This window comes from Astatotilapia calliptera, chromosome 14 (assembly GCF_900246225.1).
Source record: "Astatotilapia calliptera chromosome 14, fAstCal1.2, whole genome shotgun sequence".
NCBI classification, from domain to species: Eukaryota; Metazoa; Chordata; class Actinopteri; order Cichliformes; family Cichlidae; genus Astatotilapia; species Astatotilapia calliptera.
Window position 1 is genome coordinate 15,626,523 of NC_039315.1, and position 19,043 is coordinate 15,645,565.

At 44.6% G+C, this 19,043-nt stretch overlaps 2 protein-coding genes across 4 annotated transcripts in view; one reads left to right on the top strand and one right to left on the bottom strand.

Moving 5' to 3' along the window:
- The first annotated feature begins 124 nt into the window (after nucleotides 1–124).
- On the top strand, nucleotides 125–7,045 carry LOC113035946 (ribonucleoside-diphosphate reductase large subunit). Of its 2 annotated transcripts, XM_026191840.1 has the most exons (5): nucleotides 125–188; nucleotides 1,873–1,955; nucleotides 3,591–5,572; nucleotides 6,353–6,541; nucleotides 6,630–7,044. In XM_026191840.1, exons 2-5 carry the CDS (start codon nucleotides 1,904–1,906, stop codon nucleotides 6,819–6,821), a joined length of 2,415 nt encoding a protein of 804 aa, XP_026047625.1. In that variant the 5' UTR covers nucleotides 125–188; nucleotides 1,873–1,903; the 3' UTR covers nucleotides 6,822–7,044. The 2 variants fall into 2 exon arrangements, with proteins under 2 accessions (XP_026047625.1, XP_026047626.1); XM_026191841.1 differs by lacking the exons at nucleotides 125–188; nucleotides 1,873–1,955 and adding an exon at nucleotides 1,962–2,132 and having other exon boundaries at nucleotides 6,630–7,045.
- Nucleotides 7,046–7,609: 564 nt separating this feature from the next.
- sipa1l3 (signal-induced proliferation-associated 1 like 3) overlaps nucleotides 7,610–19,043 on the bottom strand; it is a 90,830-nt gene continuing 79,396 nt past the window's right edge. Inside the window, exons 13-24 of one of the 2 annotated variants that reach the window (XM_026192106.1) lie at nucleotides 17,938–18,186; nucleotides 16,416–16,592; nucleotides 15,656–15,780; nucleotides 14,635–14,744; nucleotides 14,101–14,549; nucleotides 13,070–13,297; nucleotides 12,301–12,463; nucleotides 12,038–12,221; nucleotides 11,790–11,939; nucleotides 10,991–11,117; nucleotides 10,526–10,607; nucleotides 7,610–10,275 (exon numbers count right to left, since the gene is read on the bottom strand). In XM_026192106.1, the coding sequence (XP_026047891.1) occupies nucleotides 10,090–10,275; nucleotides 10,526–10,607; nucleotides 10,991–11,117; nucleotides 11,790–11,939; nucleotides 12,038–12,221; nucleotides 12,301–12,463; nucleotides 13,070–13,297; nucleotides 14,101–14,549; nucleotides 14,635–14,744; nucleotides 15,656–15,780; nucleotides 16,416–16,592; nucleotides 17,938–18,186 (2,230 nt within the window). In that variant the 3' untranslated portion in view covers nucleotides 7,610–10,089. Of the gene's footprint in view, nucleotides 10,276–10,525; nucleotides 10,608–10,990; nucleotides 11,118–11,783; nucleotides 11,940–12,037; nucleotides 12,222–12,300; nucleotides 12,464–13,069; nucleotides 13,298–14,100; nucleotides 14,550–14,634; nucleotides 14,745–15,655; nucleotides 15,781–16,415; nucleotides 16,593–17,937; nucleotides 18,187–19,043 lie in introns of both variants that reach the window. The other variant, XM_026192105.1, reaches the window with a different exon arrangement.

Here is a 19,043-nt window from a genome sequence, read left to right on the forward strand (position 1 = left end):
CTTATCATAACTCCACTGCCGCGTTATTCCTTTTAAAAATGTTTAATTTTAACCCCTTCTCTTTACGGGACATCTCCACTGAAAACTGCACTGCTTCTTCTTCTGTGGTGCCTGTAGGGGGGTAAAGACGTAATCGCCACCTATGGAGCGCAAAAGGAACTACAGTAAACAACACAACACTTTGTTAGGTACATCTTCTTGTTCTTGCCTTCAGATTGCCCTTAACCCAAACACTTCAATTCGGCTTCCTGGAAAGTGTTGGAAAATTTGAAGGAGAACATTAATTTGGGACTTTTATTTGTATTTTCATAGGTTTTACAGACATTCCCCGTGGCCATTACCACCAAAGTAAATAAGTAATAGATTTCTGTCATTTTACACACTCACTACTTACCGTTTAAGCCTAAAGAGTCAGATTTCTTTCATTTGCTACAGCAGCATTTCTTTAACATGTAACGTGTAAAACTGAGACATACAGTTAGGATTGCAGTTCTTTTTCTTATATTAAAATATCTCAGGGATTATATGTATCACTAAGCTTCAGCTTCCTGTTTTTAGCTGACAGGAGTGGCACCCTCCTTTTGTTGGGGGGTGGCACATTCATCTGCTAGTGTAGACAGACCTACAGTCATCTGCTGCTGTAGTTCATCTTGCACATGCAGAGATGCTCTTCTGCATCAATTTGAATTTCAGCAGGTTGTATTGATCATGACTACATGCCTAAATGCAGTGAGTTGGTGGCATGTGATTGACTAATTAGATATTTGCAATAAGCCGTTGAATAGAATTGAATACAATGCCTTTATTGTCACAATACAGACATACAATGAGATACAGAGCATCTCCTACTCAGTGCAAACATGTATATAGTGCTGCACAGTTATTGCAACACTATATACAAATGGACAGTATTTATAGAAAAAATATATAAAATGTGCAAATATACAATCTGATAAAATTAAATAAATAAATCAGTCAATATGTAAATAAATAGTGTTGTGTATATACAGTTTGGGTTATTGCACAGTGATGGTTTATAGAGGGAAATCCTTGGAATGGGGGGTGAACTGTGTTTATCAGTGCATGTGTGAGTTCAGGGTGGTTATGGCTTTTGGGAAGAAACTGTTCTTGAGTCTGTGGGTCTTTGTGCTATTGCACCTGTAGCGCTTCCCTGAGGAAGCAGGTTGAACAAGTTGAAACCAGGGTGGGAACTGTCTTTGATGATGTTTGTTGCTCTGTTGAGGCAGTGGGAGGAATAAATGTCCATCAGAGAGAGGAGAAGGCAGCCGATGATCTTCTGTGCTGCCTTGACTACACTCTGAAGCCTCACTCTATCTGCCTTAGTGCAGGTGTAGGTGTGCCCAATGAAGTGGCCATTGAGTGTATATTTTCTACTGCTTCTGCAGCACATTAAACTTCAGTGCTTTGCTGTGACAAAGCAAACATGTTTTATTTATTACTGTTTCTCCGGATTTTTAAGTCTTCTGACTCTTTAAGGATTTAAGTTTAAATCAAACCTTTTAAACTGATGCATCAGAAACTTGTAATTCACAAATATAATACTTTGACATGCAGTTATTATTTATACTTTGGTTCTTTGTAAATTACCACTATAATATGTGTTCTTACGATCCAAAATCCTGCCTCTGAAAACAAAACAGACATATATACAAACTGAAAACGCACAATAAACCCCAAACACACCATTTTTTCTGTACTAACTCGGGAATTTTTAACCTTTTCAGACAAATACACCTCATGTACACATACATGTGACATTTTCCTGTTAACAGGATAGTTTACTTTGACTGTAAAAGTTGCTTTTTTGTGTGTTTTGACCCACTGTTATGACACACTTCTCTGTCCCGCCAGATTTGAAGTCCCGCGATGTTGATTGGCCGAGATGCCTGTCCATCTCTTCACTTCCGTGGTGACGCATTCCGTACAAATAGGAGGTGAGCGGGTTTTCTGGGGCTCTTTCGCGCGCTTCTACAGCGAGCAGTCGGCGAGTTAGTGTCCAGCAGCTCGCTGTGATCCCGCGAACAGCTTCGACTGTACCTGGAGAGCTGCTCACACCCCCGTCCCTGAGACAGAGACGCCTGAGCCCGCTAACATGCATGTGATCAAAAGAGGTGAGCGCTGCGATGTTGTAGCAGGCCTCGGTTAGCTTCGTGTGGAGTTACCGGTGATTCTGTCTGCTGTGGGGTTACATCATTTAGCGACAGGCTGGTTAACCTGGACTAGTGAGGAGCTGGTTAGTGCTGCACCGTCCCCCTGACGTGGAGGTTAAACGTGTTTAAGTGGTGGTGGTGGGGTCGGTTGTAGTTTGACAATATGGACTTAGTCTTTGTCTTAAAAGAGGCGCCAAAAGTTTTTATAGCCTCGCAGTGTAACGTCACAAAGAAGATCTATAAACCCTTACAACACCTCCTCTTTGAAGGTAGTTTTGACAGTGTGTTCAGAGTTTGACCTGAACTGTAATGTTCAAACCTTACAGTGTTGAGCAGGTCTTGGCGATGATTGGGAGAAAGAACTCCCAATCATCAAGAAGAGAAATCGGTTCTTTTCCTGTTAGGAGGGTTCAGGGAGGGGCAGCCATCGACTGGTTGGAGGATGAGGGGAGATGGAAGGGAAAAGGAGCAGAGGGAGGAAAAAATAACAACTAAACAAGAGAAGAGTGTAGAAAAAAGATTAATGACAAAACACAAAGAAAAACGATTAATAGAGACTAAATGCATCATAGGAAGAAACTTTACTTTTGGGTTGAGCTTCATCTAAAGATATGATTGTCATCTTCATGCCTTTTTGAGCCTCAGTGTAGCCCCTTGTTATCTGAAACAAGCAGCTTTAGTTTTCTGCCTTTTAAATAAACTGTCCTGTGATTGGTGCTGTGGACTCTGACTCAGCCCAAGACCAGCCTGCCATTTTTCCAGCTTGTGTAGTTATGAGGGCCCAGACTTGGTTGATTCCTTTATGAGGTCAGATCCCTTTGGTGACGGGATCACATTTATCTCTGGATCTAAGGTTCAGGCCAAAGTTCCACCTGCTGACAAAATACAACCAATCCTGAATTTGGTGGTTGTACCTACTGCCTATCGTACCCAGGTATTGTCCTTAGCACATGACCATCCATGGTCAGGACATTTGGGGGTTAACAAGACCTACAGCAGAATTCTGAAACATTTCTTCTGGCCAGGACTGAAATCTGATGTTGTTCAATACTGCCGTACTTGCCATGTATGTTCATTTAAGAACATTATGACTCTCTCAGGTAGTGAATTTTTTTTAAATCCTCCAGTAGCATTAACTCGCTCAGAGACTCATAATCATCACCAACTCTGTTAGCAGCACACCACTTATCAAAAAGAGCCCCTTTTTCATGTGCAAACTCCACATATGTTTGACTGCTGGACTCTTGTGGTTCCTAAATTTCTGCCTGTATGCCTCAGGTACCAGTTCATAGGCACGTACAATTGTTTCCGTCAACACTTCATATTTCATGCTCTGCTCTAGCGAAAGTGAAGCTACTACCTCCTGAGCTTTGCCCGCTAATTTACACTGAAGTAAAAACGCGTTTCTCTATTTTTCAGATGGACGCCAAGAGCGCGTCATGTTCGACAAAATCACATCTCGCATCCAGAAGCTTTGCTATGGACTCAACATGGAGTTTGTGGACCCAGCCCAGATCACGATGAAGGTCATCCAGGGTTTGTACAGCGGCGTCACCACTGTGGAGCTCGACACGCTGGCGGCGGAGATTGCTGCCACTCTCACAACAAAGTACCCCGACTACGCCATCCTCGCAGCACGCATCGCCGTCTCTAACTTGCACAAAGAGACGAAGAAGGTGTTCAGCGACGTCATGGAGGACCTGTACAACTACATCAACCCCCTGAACAAACGCCACTCCTCCATGATTTCGAAAGACACACTTGACATTGTTCTTGCAAACAAAGACCGCCTTAACTCGGCCATAATCTATGACAGAGATTTCTCCTACAACTTCTTTGGCTTCAAGACTCTGGAGCGCTCCTACCTGCTAAAGATCAATGGCAAAGTAGCTGAGCGTCCGCAGCACATGCTCATGAGGGTGGCTGTGGGAATCCACGGGACGGATATCGAAGCAGTCATCGAGACCTACAACCTGCTGTCAGAGAAGTGGTTCACCCACGCCTCCCCGACCCTCTTCAATGCTGGAACCAACAGGCCGCAGCTGTCCAGCTGCTTCCTGCTCGCCATGAAGGATGACAGCATCGAGGGGATCTACGACACGCTGAAGCATTGCGCCCTCATCTCCAAATCAGCTGGAGGGATTGGCGTGGCAGTCAGCTGCATTAGATCCACGGGGAGCTACATCGCCGGCACCAACGGCTGTTCCAACGGGCTCGTCCCAATGTTGAGGGTTTACAACAACACAGCGCGTTATGTTGATCAGGGGGGCAACAAAAGACCCGGCGCCTTCGCCATGTACCTGGAGCCCTGGCACTTCGATGTGTTTGACTTCCTGGAGCTGAAGAAGAACACGGGAAAGGAGGAGCAGCGAGCCAGGGACCTGTTCTACGCCCTGTGGATCCCTGACCTCTTCATGAAGCGGGTGGAGAACAACGAAGACTGGTCCCTGATGTGTCCGGCCGACTGCCCCGGGCTGGATGAGTGCTGGGGGGAGGAGTTTGAAGAACTCTACACCAGATATGAGAAGGAGGGGAGGGTGAAGCGTGTGGTGAAGGCTCAGCAGCTATGGTATGCAATCATCGAGTCGCAGACAGAAACCGGGACGCCGTACATGGTCTACAAAGATGCCTGCAACAGGAAGAGCAACCAGCAGAATCTGGGCACCATCAAGTGCAGCAACCTCTGCACGGAAATCGTCGAGTACACTAGCAAGGACGAGGTGGCGGTTTGCAATCTGGCCTCTGTCGCTCTCAACATGTACGTCACCCCTGAGCGGACTTATGACTTTAAAAAATTGGCATCCGTGACCAAAGTAATTGTCAGGAACTTGAACAAGGTTATCGACATCAACTACTACCCGGTGGAAGAAGCCAGGAGGTCGAACATGCGCCACAGGCCGATAGGAATCGGGGTCCAGGGATTGGCTGATGCTTTCATCCTTATGCGTTATCCCTTTGAAAGCCCCGAGGCTCAACTGCTCAACATCCAGATCTTTGAGACTATGTATTATGCCGCTTTGGAAGCGAGCTGCGAGCTGGCCGCCGAGCTCGGCACCTATGAGACGTACGAAGGCTCGCCGGTGAGTAAGGGCATTCTCCAGTACGACATGTGGGAGAAGACGCCAACGGACCTGTGGGACTGGAAGCTGCTGAAGGAGAAGATCGCCAAACATGGCGTGAGGAACAGCCTGCTGCTGTCCCCAATGCCCACGGCCTCCACCGCCCAGATCCTGGGCAACAACGAGTCCATCGAGGCCTACACAAGCAACATCTACACCCGCCGGGTGCTCTCGGGGGAGTTTCAGATCGTCAACCCCCACCTGCTCAAAGACCTGACAGAGAGGGGCCTGTGGAATGAGGAGATGAAGAACCAGCTGATCGCTAACAATGGCTCCATCCAGGTAATCATCAGCAGGGAGGAAAACCATTAAAGATGACAGACATCTCTAGGTTCCAGCTTCTTAGGTGTGAACTTCATTCTGTAGACTAAAATATTGATTCCCAAACATTTCCTTTACAGGAAAAGATAAAATGCCACTTAACTGCTTTTAAATATATACATTTAAAGCTTCAAGACTCTTGAAAAAAAGCATAATGAAATTAGGCAATACTCCATCTCTTTGCTGTTTTTCATCCTCTTTCATCTTGAATAATTAGTCTTCTAGTTCATCAATTAAAAAACTAATTTCGATTAGGTGCCACAAAGTAAATCACTGAACAGTCAAATATTTAGAGGATCCAAAGCAATCTGTGAAAACACAAAGAAGGAAATCCGTCATCTCAGTCTAACATTCTGAAATGGTCCAATTATTTTTGTAACTATTTCGTTTCCACAGCAAATTGTTTCCTCCTGTTAAAGGGGAGTTTTTCCTCCCCACTGTCACGCAGTGCTTGCTAGGTCATCTGTTGGCGTTTTCTCTCAATTGTTGTCGTTAGCTTACAAAATAAAGCACTGTGACATGAGTGTTGTTGTGATTTGGTGCTACTTAAATAAAATTGAATGGAAAATGGTTTTAAGCATCACATTAGCCCTAAATTCTGGTCTGTGTCCCAAATACCATCAGCTGAGAAGTTTAAGATGTTTTAAGCTCAGGTGGGGGTTTTTTTTCTTCTTGTTTTTACTCCTTTGTGTTTGAACCTGAAACTTTAGTTTTAATTATTATTTTTTTTAATTTTGACAGAACATCAATGAGATCCCAGATGATCTGAAGCAGCTCTACAAAACCGTATGGGAGATCTCACAGAAAACTGTAGTCAAGATGGCCGCCGACCGTGGGGCCTACATTGACCAGAGCCAGTCCCTGAACATCCACATAGCAGAGCCGAACTACGGCAAGCTGACCAGCATGCACTTCTACGGCTGGAAGCAGGTGAGTGTCGAGCTGCACGAGGAGGAGTGAAACCTCACCGTGAAGACATGTTGGGGTTTAAAATAACTCCGTCTTTCTCCCACCGCAGGGTCTGAAGACTGGGATGTACTATCTGAGGACCAAGCCTGCCGCCAACCCCATCCAGTTCACCCTGAACAAGGAGAAGCTGAAGGAGGCACAGCCGGCCACGTCCTCGGAGCAGGAGATCAAAGAGCGCAACACGGCGGCCATGGTGTGCTCTCTGGAGAACAAGGACGAGTGCCTGATGTGCGGCTCGTAAACGTTTCCGACCTGCTGAAGCCCTGGATCTTCTTCCTTGACTTAAAGCTTCTTCCACTACAGTTCAGAGTTAAATCAGTATTGTATAAAGTAAACTTCCTGTCGACTCAAAGACAGAAAGCACTTACTGTAAAATACATTTGAGACTTTTTCTAACAACTTGTGTTGATTGTGTAAAATCTGTTTCATTGACGCTTTGTCTGCTATAAACAAAATGGACTGAATGTGTTTGTTTGTTTTTTTTCTTAGTTGTATTCACTGCTGTGACAAAATTGTGCCACACTTAACAGAACTGCAATCAAGTGTTTATGATAAAGAGGGGTGATTACTTTTCAAACAGGGTCTGGTAGGTTCGGTTTTTTTATTTTTTATTTTTCTCCTCAAATGAAATTTAAATACAGAATTAAAAAAAAAATAATTTACTCAGGTTCTTTATGTCGGACACCGATGGGAGAGACTGTTTTTACCAGTTTATTAATGAAAAATGTACTGATTAATTCATTTAACCAGGAACCTAAAAATGAAAACGGGGACAGACAGCAAAATTTTTTTTTTCAAATGTACTGTTAATGCAGCAAAAATCTGCTTCATGTTTAAGTGAAAAACATTTTCTTTACATACACAGAATTTACTAACTCCTTACAACCCTGCAGTCGTTTTCTAAAATCTGAAACTAAAAGGTTATTTTTGAACCGCAGCTCAAAAACTCAAAGACCAGAAACCAGCAAATGTTTTGACTTATTTTTAATATATTTTTTTTATAAAACAATGAAAACATAATTTACACTTTTAAAATGTACACGTTATTACAACCCAAAGAAAACCAAACCCTTGCTTCAGTTATTCCTGCTGAATGCAGGAAACATCGATGGAAAGAGGAACAATGAGGCTTGAGGAAAAAGTAAAGGAAGGAGGAATTGAAGAGAAAACACAGTACCCTCTCATCTTCACTATTGTCTGCAACAGTGACCAACATGTCAAAAATAAATTATAAAAATATTAACAACAAAAAACAAAGAGAATAACTGGTCGCACAATATTACCAGTAATAATGCATTATTGAATTTGTTCAATAGGGGTCCTTGTGTATGCTTTAAATAGCTTAAAATTATACATAACAAGATTTATATATATATATATGTAAAAAACAAACAAAAACAACCTTGCCCCTTTTACATCAGCAAACTAAAGATTAAGACTAGAAGACACTAAAATCACAGCTACACCTGCAGAGCTGTGTGGATGGAGGACATCCTGCTAACAGGAACCCGACTGAAGCTGCTTAAAGACAAAAAATGACAACAACCCAGAGAAGGAGGCGGTGGGTTTAAAGCGGGTGCTGCAGAGAGAGAGAGAGAGGAGCGGGGGTGGGGTGAAGAAGGCGTTAGTTATCCTCCGGGGTCAGTGACAAAAAAAAAAAAAAAAGGTTTTATTTGGCTCTTCCAGCAATTTGAAACATCCTGCTGCCCAAAAACATTTAAAGGGACAACGGTGCAGACAGCAGGGTGACGTCTGTCATCATCAACCCCCCCCCCCCCCCCAACGGTCGAGTGTTGTTAACAGCATCCTGAGGAACCTGAGTGGAAACTTTAAACAGATCCAGTTAAAGAGAAACCTCCTGTTTTATCAGAGAGATGAGAGTGCAGTACAGTTTTAGCAGGGCGAGGGGGTTGGGGTGTACTGTCTATTCACTGCCAGCATTCAAAAATATGTTTCTGTATGAAAAATACAGTACACAGTATCATTGAGAGCACTGTCGCAGTATAAAACACAAGAAAAGTCCTCTCAAACAAGCACATCTGTCCTGATGTGACGGGCTTTCAGGTACAGTACATGTTTCCTGTGAGCGCGCTCAGCCGGAGACGGAGCTTCACTGGATCACAAATACATGAAGACTTGAGAACACTTTGAGAAAATACACTTATTTACTTTCTTGGTGAGGCTGTTGCACATGCTTTATGCACTCCAGTTCAGTTTGTGACGTCTTAAAACACAAAAACAACAACCGGCTCGCTCTGCTGCCCGACACACGAAATCATAAACAACACAAGGTTTGTTAAAGGACGTCGGCTAGAGGTTACAGCGATGTGATGGAAGCAATTTGATTTCACAAAAGCAAAAATAACATGACGTGTGTGAGCCATCGAATCACCTCATAACTACCAGCTCTTCTGAGAGCTGCCAGGAGCGAGAAGTTGGCTGATTTTTAAACATTTCTCCAGTTTTACAGTAATCCAGCTACAGCAGTTGGTACGTCCAATAAAAAAGGTAAAAATGAAAGTTTATTCGCCATGCTTTATTCCCCAAAACATAAACAATATGGTCAAAACTGGGCTCATGTGGGGCTACGCCAACCACATCACTTCAGAATAAGCTCTTCACCAGAAAGCAGGTAAGTGTAACTCTCAAAATTCTGCAACTAAAACCAAACAAAGGACCCGCTTAAGGTTAAAGCAACCATCATTTCATTCAGGTCTGAGATGATCGGGCACTGCTGAGGACGCTGCTCTGTGTGGGAGATACGACGCCGCCACGCTGGCGAGCTCTGCGACCGTTTGCTCTCGGCACACTGATGGCTTGATTCACATCCGTGGGCCGCCGCGGGTCACCCGTGTAAACGGAGGGCAGGAAAACGAGGCCCACAGGGTTCAGATTACAGTAAACAGGTTTGTTCATCACTCCGCTGTCCACACACACACACACACACACACACACACACACACACACACACACACACACACACACACACACACACACACACCTTTAGTACGTCTCTTATACAATATCAGTACATTGTCGATATAACTGATATATGAGAATTGTACCACACAGGCATCTATCTACAGTACCACGTCTGTAGAGCTTCCTCTCTTCTAGTGCATTCTGGGAGATGCAGTCTTATTTATTTTTTTGGCTGATTGGCTGCAGGAACAGTATTAGGCCTCTCCAGGTGATGTAGTGTTCTCTAAAACAGTCAGGATCTCCACTCCTGCTCGCTCCTCCGGCATAGTAGCAGATGTATTTACACCGTGTGACAAATATCCAGACGTCAGTTAGAAAAATAAACAGGCTCAGAGCAGGGAGCGTGTAGAGAGGGAGGTTCTCTACTGGAAGGGTTTAAAAAAATCCAGATCATCTTTTTCTCTCTGGTTTAAGGCAGCCCAGTGGAAGCTGAGTGTGACATCTGCCGCCCCTGTGAGTGCAAGGAATCATGGGAACTGAAAGCCCCTCCCTCTGGCCTGAACCTCACTCTCTTCCTTGGCTGTCGGTCACTCCCTCTGTGAATCGGCTAAGGAGTGAGCCTCGTGGTCGCTGCCCGGCTTGTTGAGATTGGTCAGAAGCACGCTGAACTTGCGCAGCTGCTCGCTGGCAGTCTGGCTCTCCACCTGCAGCCGCTGGTTGTTCTCTCTCAGGTTGGCCATCTCAGCGAGTAAGACGACCTTATCTTGCTTCTCCTGTAATAGAGAGGAGGAGAAATAAAGGCAATGTTCAGTTATCAAAGACCAAATAACATCTGCATGGAGCCACAAATACATGTGAGCCTCATAATGAAAGTGATGCAGCTTTTAAACATAAATCAACATCAGCAACACATGTAAATCAAGTCTTTAAGAAGACATGACTCCACAGTCACTTATTATCGATTATTTGGTTCTTTAACCTCAGAGGGTTCCTGCTTTAGAGAGAAAAACAAAAGGCTCTCACTTTCTCCAGGTCATTGTTCAGCTGCTTCAGCATCACTTCCAGGTGGTAGAGCCGACCGGACAGATCGTTGGGCACCTCATCACTGTAACACACACAAACACACCTGGCATTCGTTACCGTGGATCCAGTGATTACACACACAAAACACCGCTGTGATGTGCACGCCGCAGGTAAACAGACAGGTTTTACTGGTTTTATTATGAGGATCCGAAAGCTCGTCATCTTCAGTAAAAACCTTTTTTTTTTTTTATAATAAAAGTGTGCTGCTCACTGGCAGGACAAACAGCCTCTCTGGTGCCACAGAGTTAACAAACTTTTAATTCTGGTGAAAACGCTGAAAAGAAGATGCTGATAAACTACCACCAGGTGGCAGTAGTGACTTATGAAAACCTGAATATTTACAGGCGCTCTCTGCTTCTTTACAACATGTTGTTCTGGATCTCTGTAACCGAGGGGCTGACCTACCTGCTGAGTGTGGGCGTGGTCCGTGGCGTCTGAGGAGTCTGAAACTGGACTGGACTAGCGGCCGGTCTCGTGTCTGGACCTCCGAGCTGCGGGTCAGTCAGCGAGAACAGGGAACCCGCTCTTTGTGCTGCAAAATAAACACATGATCGTGCTTTTAAAAAGCCTTTTCCACGTAAAGCACATCCCCAAAAAGAAAAGGAGTGCTCTAAAAACCTTTCCTGGGAAAAAAAAAGTGGTAAAAGAAGGTAAAAAGCAACCAAATCCCAGCAGCCACATAAAACGATCCTCTGGGTGCAAAAAAAAAATAAAAATATATATACGAGTCTAAGCACCGAGGCTCCACTGAATGATTAACAGTCCAAAATTTTTTCCAGGTCCAATAAAACGATCGGTGTGGCTGCTCTGCCAGATGTTACAATAAAGTTAAACATCTGTGAAAAAACAGGGTTTATGGGGTTTAGTGGAGTGAAGTTAGCAGTAGTTTAGCGAGTGATAAGGAAGTTTTTTTGTTGTTGTTTTTAAGTAAAGCACTACTTCAGCTTTGCATGTAAAGAAAAGCAGAAAACATAACAGTTAACATAGAAAGCTGTGCTGCTACAAACACATCAGCACTGAGAGGACGTAGACTGCTCAGGGTTCCTAACAGCCAGACGAATGTTCAAAGATCTGACATGACTCCATCCTCAGCACGGGTGAGGTCGGGGTCGATATTTCCGGGAGACTCTTGTAGAGATGGTGGTTACCTCATCACTCACAAATCAGGTTATGTTACATTTAATACTGAAATATCCACCTTCACCTTCGTACGCCTTAGCAGCGTTGACCAGGCTGGACCACTCGAGTCCGCTGGCTGTGTCAGGGAGGGGCATCATGCCGGGGTCGAGCCTCCTCAGAGGGGGGAGCTTGTCTCTCACTTCGGTCAGAGAGAGCTCGGATGCAGAGAGCGGCACTGAGGGGCAGCAGAGTCATGATTAATGATCTGAACACAATCACAGCAGGTTTGCTTTAGTCGCTGCAAGTCACTGGGAGGAGAATCGAGGCACTCACCCTTCTTGCTCTGCATGTGGTTGGAGTGGTTGGAGGAGCCGGCGTGTTTGCGTGTGGGCAGCGTGCAGGTGAACAGCACGTCGCTGGGAGTCGTCTGGTTCTCAGAGCTGGCGAAGCCGGCGTCCCTGCGTCCGCTGCACAGCGACTCGTCGGAAAAGGTGCGCTGCAGGGGGCGTCTGGGAGACTGCAGGGAGAAAGGTCAGAGGTCAGAGCTGTGTGCTCATGAGAGGAAAACGGATATCATCCACCAGCACAATGCTCACAGGGTCTCTCTGCGGCGTCTCCCCCGGGTTGTCCATGATGATCAGTTTCTTCAGGTCGTCCTCGATGCTGCTCTTGTATGTCCGTCGTGGCGAGCGCAGGTCCCTCAGTGACGCTCGCAGACGAGGTTGTCCAAACACGTTCTTTGGATTTGTGTCCACCTGCCTGGAGACACAAGATATGAGAACAAAACACAAACATACAGTCTTCCTTTATTGAACACTGCTTCCTGCCTCTTTCCACGGTAAGAAACTATGTTCCACTTTATTCTGCCTACAGTATCCTCCAGTGTTTGTTGGTCCACTGCCACTCACAGGAGAGTCAGAACTCTTTGGATGGTTTCGAGTAAAAACAAACACGTGTTGAAGGATTTCACTTTGTTTAGGAGCGATCACGCGCTCCCCGGGTGGATGGATATACGGACTTGGAAAGTTGTTCCGATCACTTTGTTTTGTGGATGTGATTTTAAGTAACAAAGTGAAAACGAGGCAGATGTTACAAAGTTCATGGCCACTGTGCGGGCCCAAGTTTGACTCCACGGATAAAGACACAAAAAGCCAAATGCCTTCAATTTCATTGATCAGCGCTTTAAAAATATGAAATTTTAAAACATAATTTGCACTGTTAATCACACATTTATGTCCACCATCCTTTTGAGTACGAGGTCATTTATATGATTATTTTGGTATAAAAGGAGGTGCCTAAAAATAATTTCTATCCCGGAAGAAGAACCAAGCATCAGAGCAGATCCACTGAGGCTGTCGCTCTTACTTCTTGCTGTTGCTGCTGTCGGAGCTCGATGCTGTAGTCGAGTTTGAAGGAGAGGGGTTGGAGTCTTCTGCATGCCAACCGCTTGGTGTGCTCTTGCCATATGATGACTTGGGGGCGGAGCTGGACAGAGGGGTGGAGCTTAGCTTAGCTGAAGTGGGCGTTGCGGTAGAGGCTCGGACAGGCCGTGGTTTCTCCACTGGAGTTTTGTAACCCTGCGGTGTGTAGGCCCTGAAGGTTACAGAAAACAGACAGGAAACATGTTTGTTGTTTGAATGAGGACAAACATTTAAAAATCATTTTTATTTTGACTGCATCAATTGAACTGAAACACATCCTGTGCTCAGACAGGGGTGATTTTTTTTATGAAATAGTAAAATGTGTCAGTTTAAATATCAGATGTTTTCTACGCTCTAATGTGAATATAGTATGGGTTTATGAGATTTCCAAATCATTGAATTCTTTTTTTATCCACATCTTAAACAATGTTCTGGCTTTTTAGGACTTGGGGTTACGTGTCTCGATCATCATGTGACACATCGCATGCACAGAGTACAGAACAAGAGCTGCTGGGACTCAGAGTTTCAGCACAGATTGCTTTAATCCAGCACGGAGTGACCGAAGCGGGTGGAGGTTTGTGTGCTGAATCCCTGCGTGGATTTATATCACAGCCCTGACAGTTATAAAACCACGAGAGCAAGAGATCACATGATGATCTTTATGTTTGACAAGGATTAGACGGCCATAATCCTACTTTTTCTCTACATTTAGTTTAGTATTGAACATTTTCAGTCATGTGATGATGCTACATAAACTAAAGACTGATAAAAACACTCTAAAGTGATTAATAAGCACATGAATCTGAGCCTAAAACTGTAACATTCACTCTATTCTGTGACAAAACAAATTTCCCACGTGTGGGACTAATAAAGGTTATCTTATCTTATCTTATCTATTCACTGTCCATGGGGCCTGGCATTCTTACAGGAAAAGGATCAGCAGGCGATGCATCTCATCAGGAGTTTGTCACCTACCTGGGCTTGAAAGCATCCATTTTATCAGCGCTGGAGCCAGGAGGAGGGAACGTCCTCGTCCTGTACCCTTTGTTCTGATTGGCCGCAGCTGGTATAATGGGCGAAGACTCTCGTCTCTTAGCCTCCCCCCCGCTGCCGCCGCTCCTTCCCACCGACAGCTCCGGGATGCCACTGTAGGTCGCAGAGCTGTGCATGGCCTTGTGGGACTGGCTGTTGGACATGTTACTGTGGCGACCGTTTCCGTAGTGGGTCGAGGCGTCGATGCCGCTATCGTTGGATCCGCCCTTGTTAAGAAGGTCGGGGTCAGGATCGGCCGGCTCACCGAGGCAACCCACGCCTCCTCGCTCTCCAGGTGCGCCTCCGTCGAACCAGCGCTCGTCGCTGTGGCTGCTCGAGGCGTTACTGGACAGGGTGTTGCTGCTGGAGTGGCTGGAGTACTGAGTCTCACCCTGCGGAGGACACAGAGTCAGAGGAGCTCAGCGAAAAGGCGAAAGGTGGAAAGAAGAGAGACGCAGTGTTGATGTTGAGTCTGACCTTCGAGTGTCTGTTTGGAGAGTCTTTCCCCGGGACATCCTGTCTGGGCATTCTCCTCTGCCCCCCTCCACCACCTGGTCCTCGAGACGCTGGGACATGCCAGAGAGGCTCTGCATCCAAACACACACATAGACAGACACTCTCAGGATTATAACAAATCACACTGAACGTCCACGGCTGTCAAAGAGGATTAAATACTTATAGCACATTTAAACACTGACCTCCCCCCACACACCAAAACCACACTCAGCAGCCTCTAGTCTGAGCAACAACTGCACTCTTTAAAGCAGCATGAAAACAACACATAAGAAGAGTACATATCTATAGAATAAATGGAAGTGAGAAATTCTGTAAAAACTGTAAAAAAAAAAAAAACCCACTACATTACATACAAAAAGGAAATGGGATGCTGAAGTACGCACAGAAATACCACCGGAAATATGCAGTGAAGCACATTCAGCAACAAGTTAAAATTCATGGAACTGAATAAATAAATTATAACTGAAAGTTATAATGTGGTACACAAGCTAGGACTCATTTGCACATACTCTGGATTTGTCCAAATTCAGACACATAATAATGTCTCTGATGCCCTCAAGAAGATATTTCGCCAAAATCTTGCAAAAGAGTCCAAGATCGCATTGCTCAGGGGTCAGCTAATAGATATCTTATACGACTACTATTGACAGCAGGAGTTAAAAGCACTATCAGCATATCAACCATATGATTGGATGTTTGGGAAATCTGATAGAATAACATACTACTTAGGGCTTCAGAAAGGCTTGTTTATCAGCAGATAGAGACCTATTTTTTAGGACATTTAAACAATAATGTGAGACTTTTACAAGTCTCTGTTTAGACGTCAGCAATGAAAATATGTAGGGTGATGTTTAACTGTTTTTAAAAACCAAACCAATAAAAAACTCATTTTTTGCTCCTTATGAGATTTTACATTATATGTTACATAAGAGTAGACACATACAAGTGAGTTCAACATTTACTTCTGAAGGTGGTGCTGTACCTGTTTTGCTGCGCTCCATGGTACTCTCCTGACTGGTAAAGCCTGACGAAGATTCTCCACTGGAGAGGAGGTCCACACCGAGGTGAGGATCATACGGCAGCAGGGGGCGCTGTCCTGTTCCAAATCTATATGAACCACAGGAGAAACATTAGTGAACACATTCGCAGGGATTTTCCCGGTCCCTGGAGCTGCATATGTTTAAGGTGACGAGTCTGTTCTACCTTACTAAACAGAAGTCTGTGAATCCTCCTGCTGTTTCTGACAAAAATTGCATTTTGTGTTGCTCTGCTCTTTTAATCAGTCCTGATGTTATAATTGGTGGAAGGTCAAAACCCTTTTTCAAATAAAATAAGATGTACAGCTACTCAGACATCACGACAGAAAGGACACACTCTGGAATAAAACTCCCCAGCTGTAAAAATATAACGTTTCTGACTAACAGAGAACATTTCCAGCTTCTGCTTTGCATCCCTGTGGCGGTTGAATAAAACAAGTTTTTCTGGTTGGGTGAGATGTTATCAACCTCCACAGTGTGAGGAAGAGCCACCCACACAACAGATCCTTCCTCTGGGAGACTGTGTGTTCATACACGTCTAACTGCAGACCTGGTCGTGCCGCGCTATTCAGCCTGCGATTTGAACCAATATATTCCACCTTCAGCACACAAAGCATTTACGAGTAAAACCAGACATGTTTGATCAAGATCAAACGAGTGACAGTGGAGAGCTTGCAGAGTAAAACACCACACACCCACACACACCTGTCGGGTGAAGGTTTGTAGCGCACAAAGGGGCCCGGTGAGATTCCAGGTGGTCCCATCGTGGTGAGACTGACCAGGCCGGAGGGAGGAGAGGAGAAGCTGGCTGAGGGGTTTCTGTAGGGCCTGTCGCCTCCTGCAGGAGACAGGCTGTAGTGGTTCTCTGGGTAGCTGACCGGCCTGAAATACACAAAGGACGGTGGGTAATCGAGAGAAACAAGCGTACTACAGAGAGGTGATTGATACATAACACAAATAAGAGAGATTTAAAATAACTGAGGACTAGTGTGTCTGTGTGTCACTCAAAAGAGCAAAACAGACTGAAAACACAATGAAAACAGCTTAAAATGTGTTGTTTTAGACAAACACCTGGAACCAACTCAAGTTTAAAAAACTAGTATTGACAGTTTTTGGGGAAAAAACTTCTTTAAGTGGAATAAAACCACACAAAGACTTTATTGTTTCCACTTTTTAGGTGGTTTACTATCAATACAAGTTTACGACCGTCTGGCAGGCTTATACGGTGCAGTAATCACACGAGTTAGCCTGAGGGCTTTTGTTACTTCACACATATCTGCCTCGGAAAACCCTGATGTGAAATGTTATATAGAAGGATTTCAGGAGCCGTGCACAGGAGTTCCATCATATTTATGGTTTTTGTATGAAGAAAACATCGTGATGACAGGACTAAGCAGGTTTTCTTGGAGCAGTCACAGTTCATGTTCGGTTTATCCATGATGTCATCCAGCTGACATCACTTTTCCTCAAACATTCATTCAGTGATTTAACATCAAATCTTTCATCAGACAACATAAACAAACTAAGACAAGGAGCTGCAGAACAACTGTTTAGTTAAAATGCAATAAAACATTTCATCTACAGCCACCTGTACAGCTGCAGCAGTTTTCTCCTCATCTCTATAATTAACTGTGTAAGATGATGACAGCTCCGTGATGTAAAACTGAAAATGCGACGAGGATTGAGGAGTTTGGACGAGGATACTATCTACTACAGGAAGCCTTTGTGAAGATGGCTCACTGCAATGCATATCACACTTTTACACCCATCATTAATTATTGCTTTAAGTCTTAATGAACAAATATCCTCATAGTATGCTGAAGAATGCTGACTGGATTCACTAACTTCATACAATACGCAGTTAAAGCTGAAGTAGGTGACAAGATTTTGTCATCACTGGACAAAGACATCCATAACAACCTTTTCGCATTCATTACTTAAAGGAAATTTGACTCCTGCACCTCCTCCAAGGTCTGTATGAGGCTTTAGAACATCTAGCCTAGAACAAAGACTTTGGCCACTCACTGAGCTTTTCAGGTGAAGAGTACAATGAGGAAAAAAAAGTCAAAGCAGCTGCTGTTGTCCCTTTTCTACATTTCTACACACTGTAGGCTTTAAACACTTTTTATACTTGCTTTTTTCCCCTTAAAATCTGAATTTTAATGGAGTGATAAATAAAGACTTGGTGCAAGTGGGGCAGCAGCACATGTGTAGAAGTGAGGCTCACCTCTTGGAGCTGAGGTGCTGAGGCTCTCTGTAGGGAACTGGCATCAGGGGCTTGTGTGAGCGTACTAGTGGAGGAGGTGGGGGGCCGATGGGGGCCCAGCGCTGCATGCTAGTGGGGTGGAGCACTTGAGGAACAGGTGAGTTCTCCCATCGCCAGGTCTGGCGAGGAGAGGGTCGGTATCCTGCTGCTAGAGGCTCAGGTTCTGGTTTCTGCTCCATGGTCTTCATCTCGTACTCCTCGGTGCAGCCCCTACAGAGACAGAGGAGGACAGTTTATAACGGTACAGAGACACCACATCCACTACAAGAGAATTAAAAGCATGACACTTAAAATGCTGCTGTTTCCCTCCAAAACTCCAAGGTTATCTCCTTTACACAGCCTTCATGTGTAGTTTTTGATCCTCAGCACGGGTCAGTAAATGCAGCAGCCCTGAACTGTAGCTGAACCAGAACAGCGGTTTCTGTACCGAGTTCAGTGCGTGGAAACTGCTCAATAAATCTCCCCCAAATGCTCCACATTATTGTCGTCTCATAACTTACTTTGTGGATGCTCAAACACACTGCAGACATGTAACAGAGCTCACTAATGAGCTCCCCTGACGCCAATGGAGGGAGAAAGAGAGCAAAGTAAACCGATTATTGGCACATCAGGACTCCATCTCTCCTACTGCGAGACTGAGGTCAAGTGTGTGTGTCTGTGTATATGTGTGTGAGAGAGAAATATCCAATCTCATCAAACAGCTCCTGAATCAGAGTCTTGGTAGACACAGCAGATATGTTTAGTAAAGGCACGCAAGGTTGCCTTGGTTGTACAATCACGCATCAAATAATTATGAATCTGTTTTTAAAACAAAGATCACACAGATATTCACTCTTTCAGCTCCCTCTGACTAAATAAATAAAAACAGCATGTAAGTAGCCCAGCACATGTCTTTTACACATCATCATCATTACTCCATTCACAAAGCCTCACTGAGGGAGGGAAGGAGGCATCAAATATGCATACTGGATGGCATTTAACATGAGACTAATGAAGAGAGGAGGAAATGAGCAGGAAAATGCTGTGAGGGTGAGGATTTAAAGTGAGGCAGAGTGGGATAAAGGCCA

Coding starts and splice junctions, on each gene's coding strand:
- LOC113035946 (XM_026191840.1), top strand. CDS start 1,904: ATGCCTGTCCATCTCTTCACTTCCGTGGTGACGCATTCCGTACAAATA. Junction 5,573..6,352: donor CTAACAATGGCTCCATCCAG/GTAATCATCAGC, acceptor TAATTTTGACAG/AACATCAATGAGATCCCAGA. Junction 6,542..6,629: donor ACTTCTACGGCTGGAAGCAG/GTGAGTGTCGAG, acceptor CTCCCACCGCAG/GGTCTGAAGACTGGGATGTA.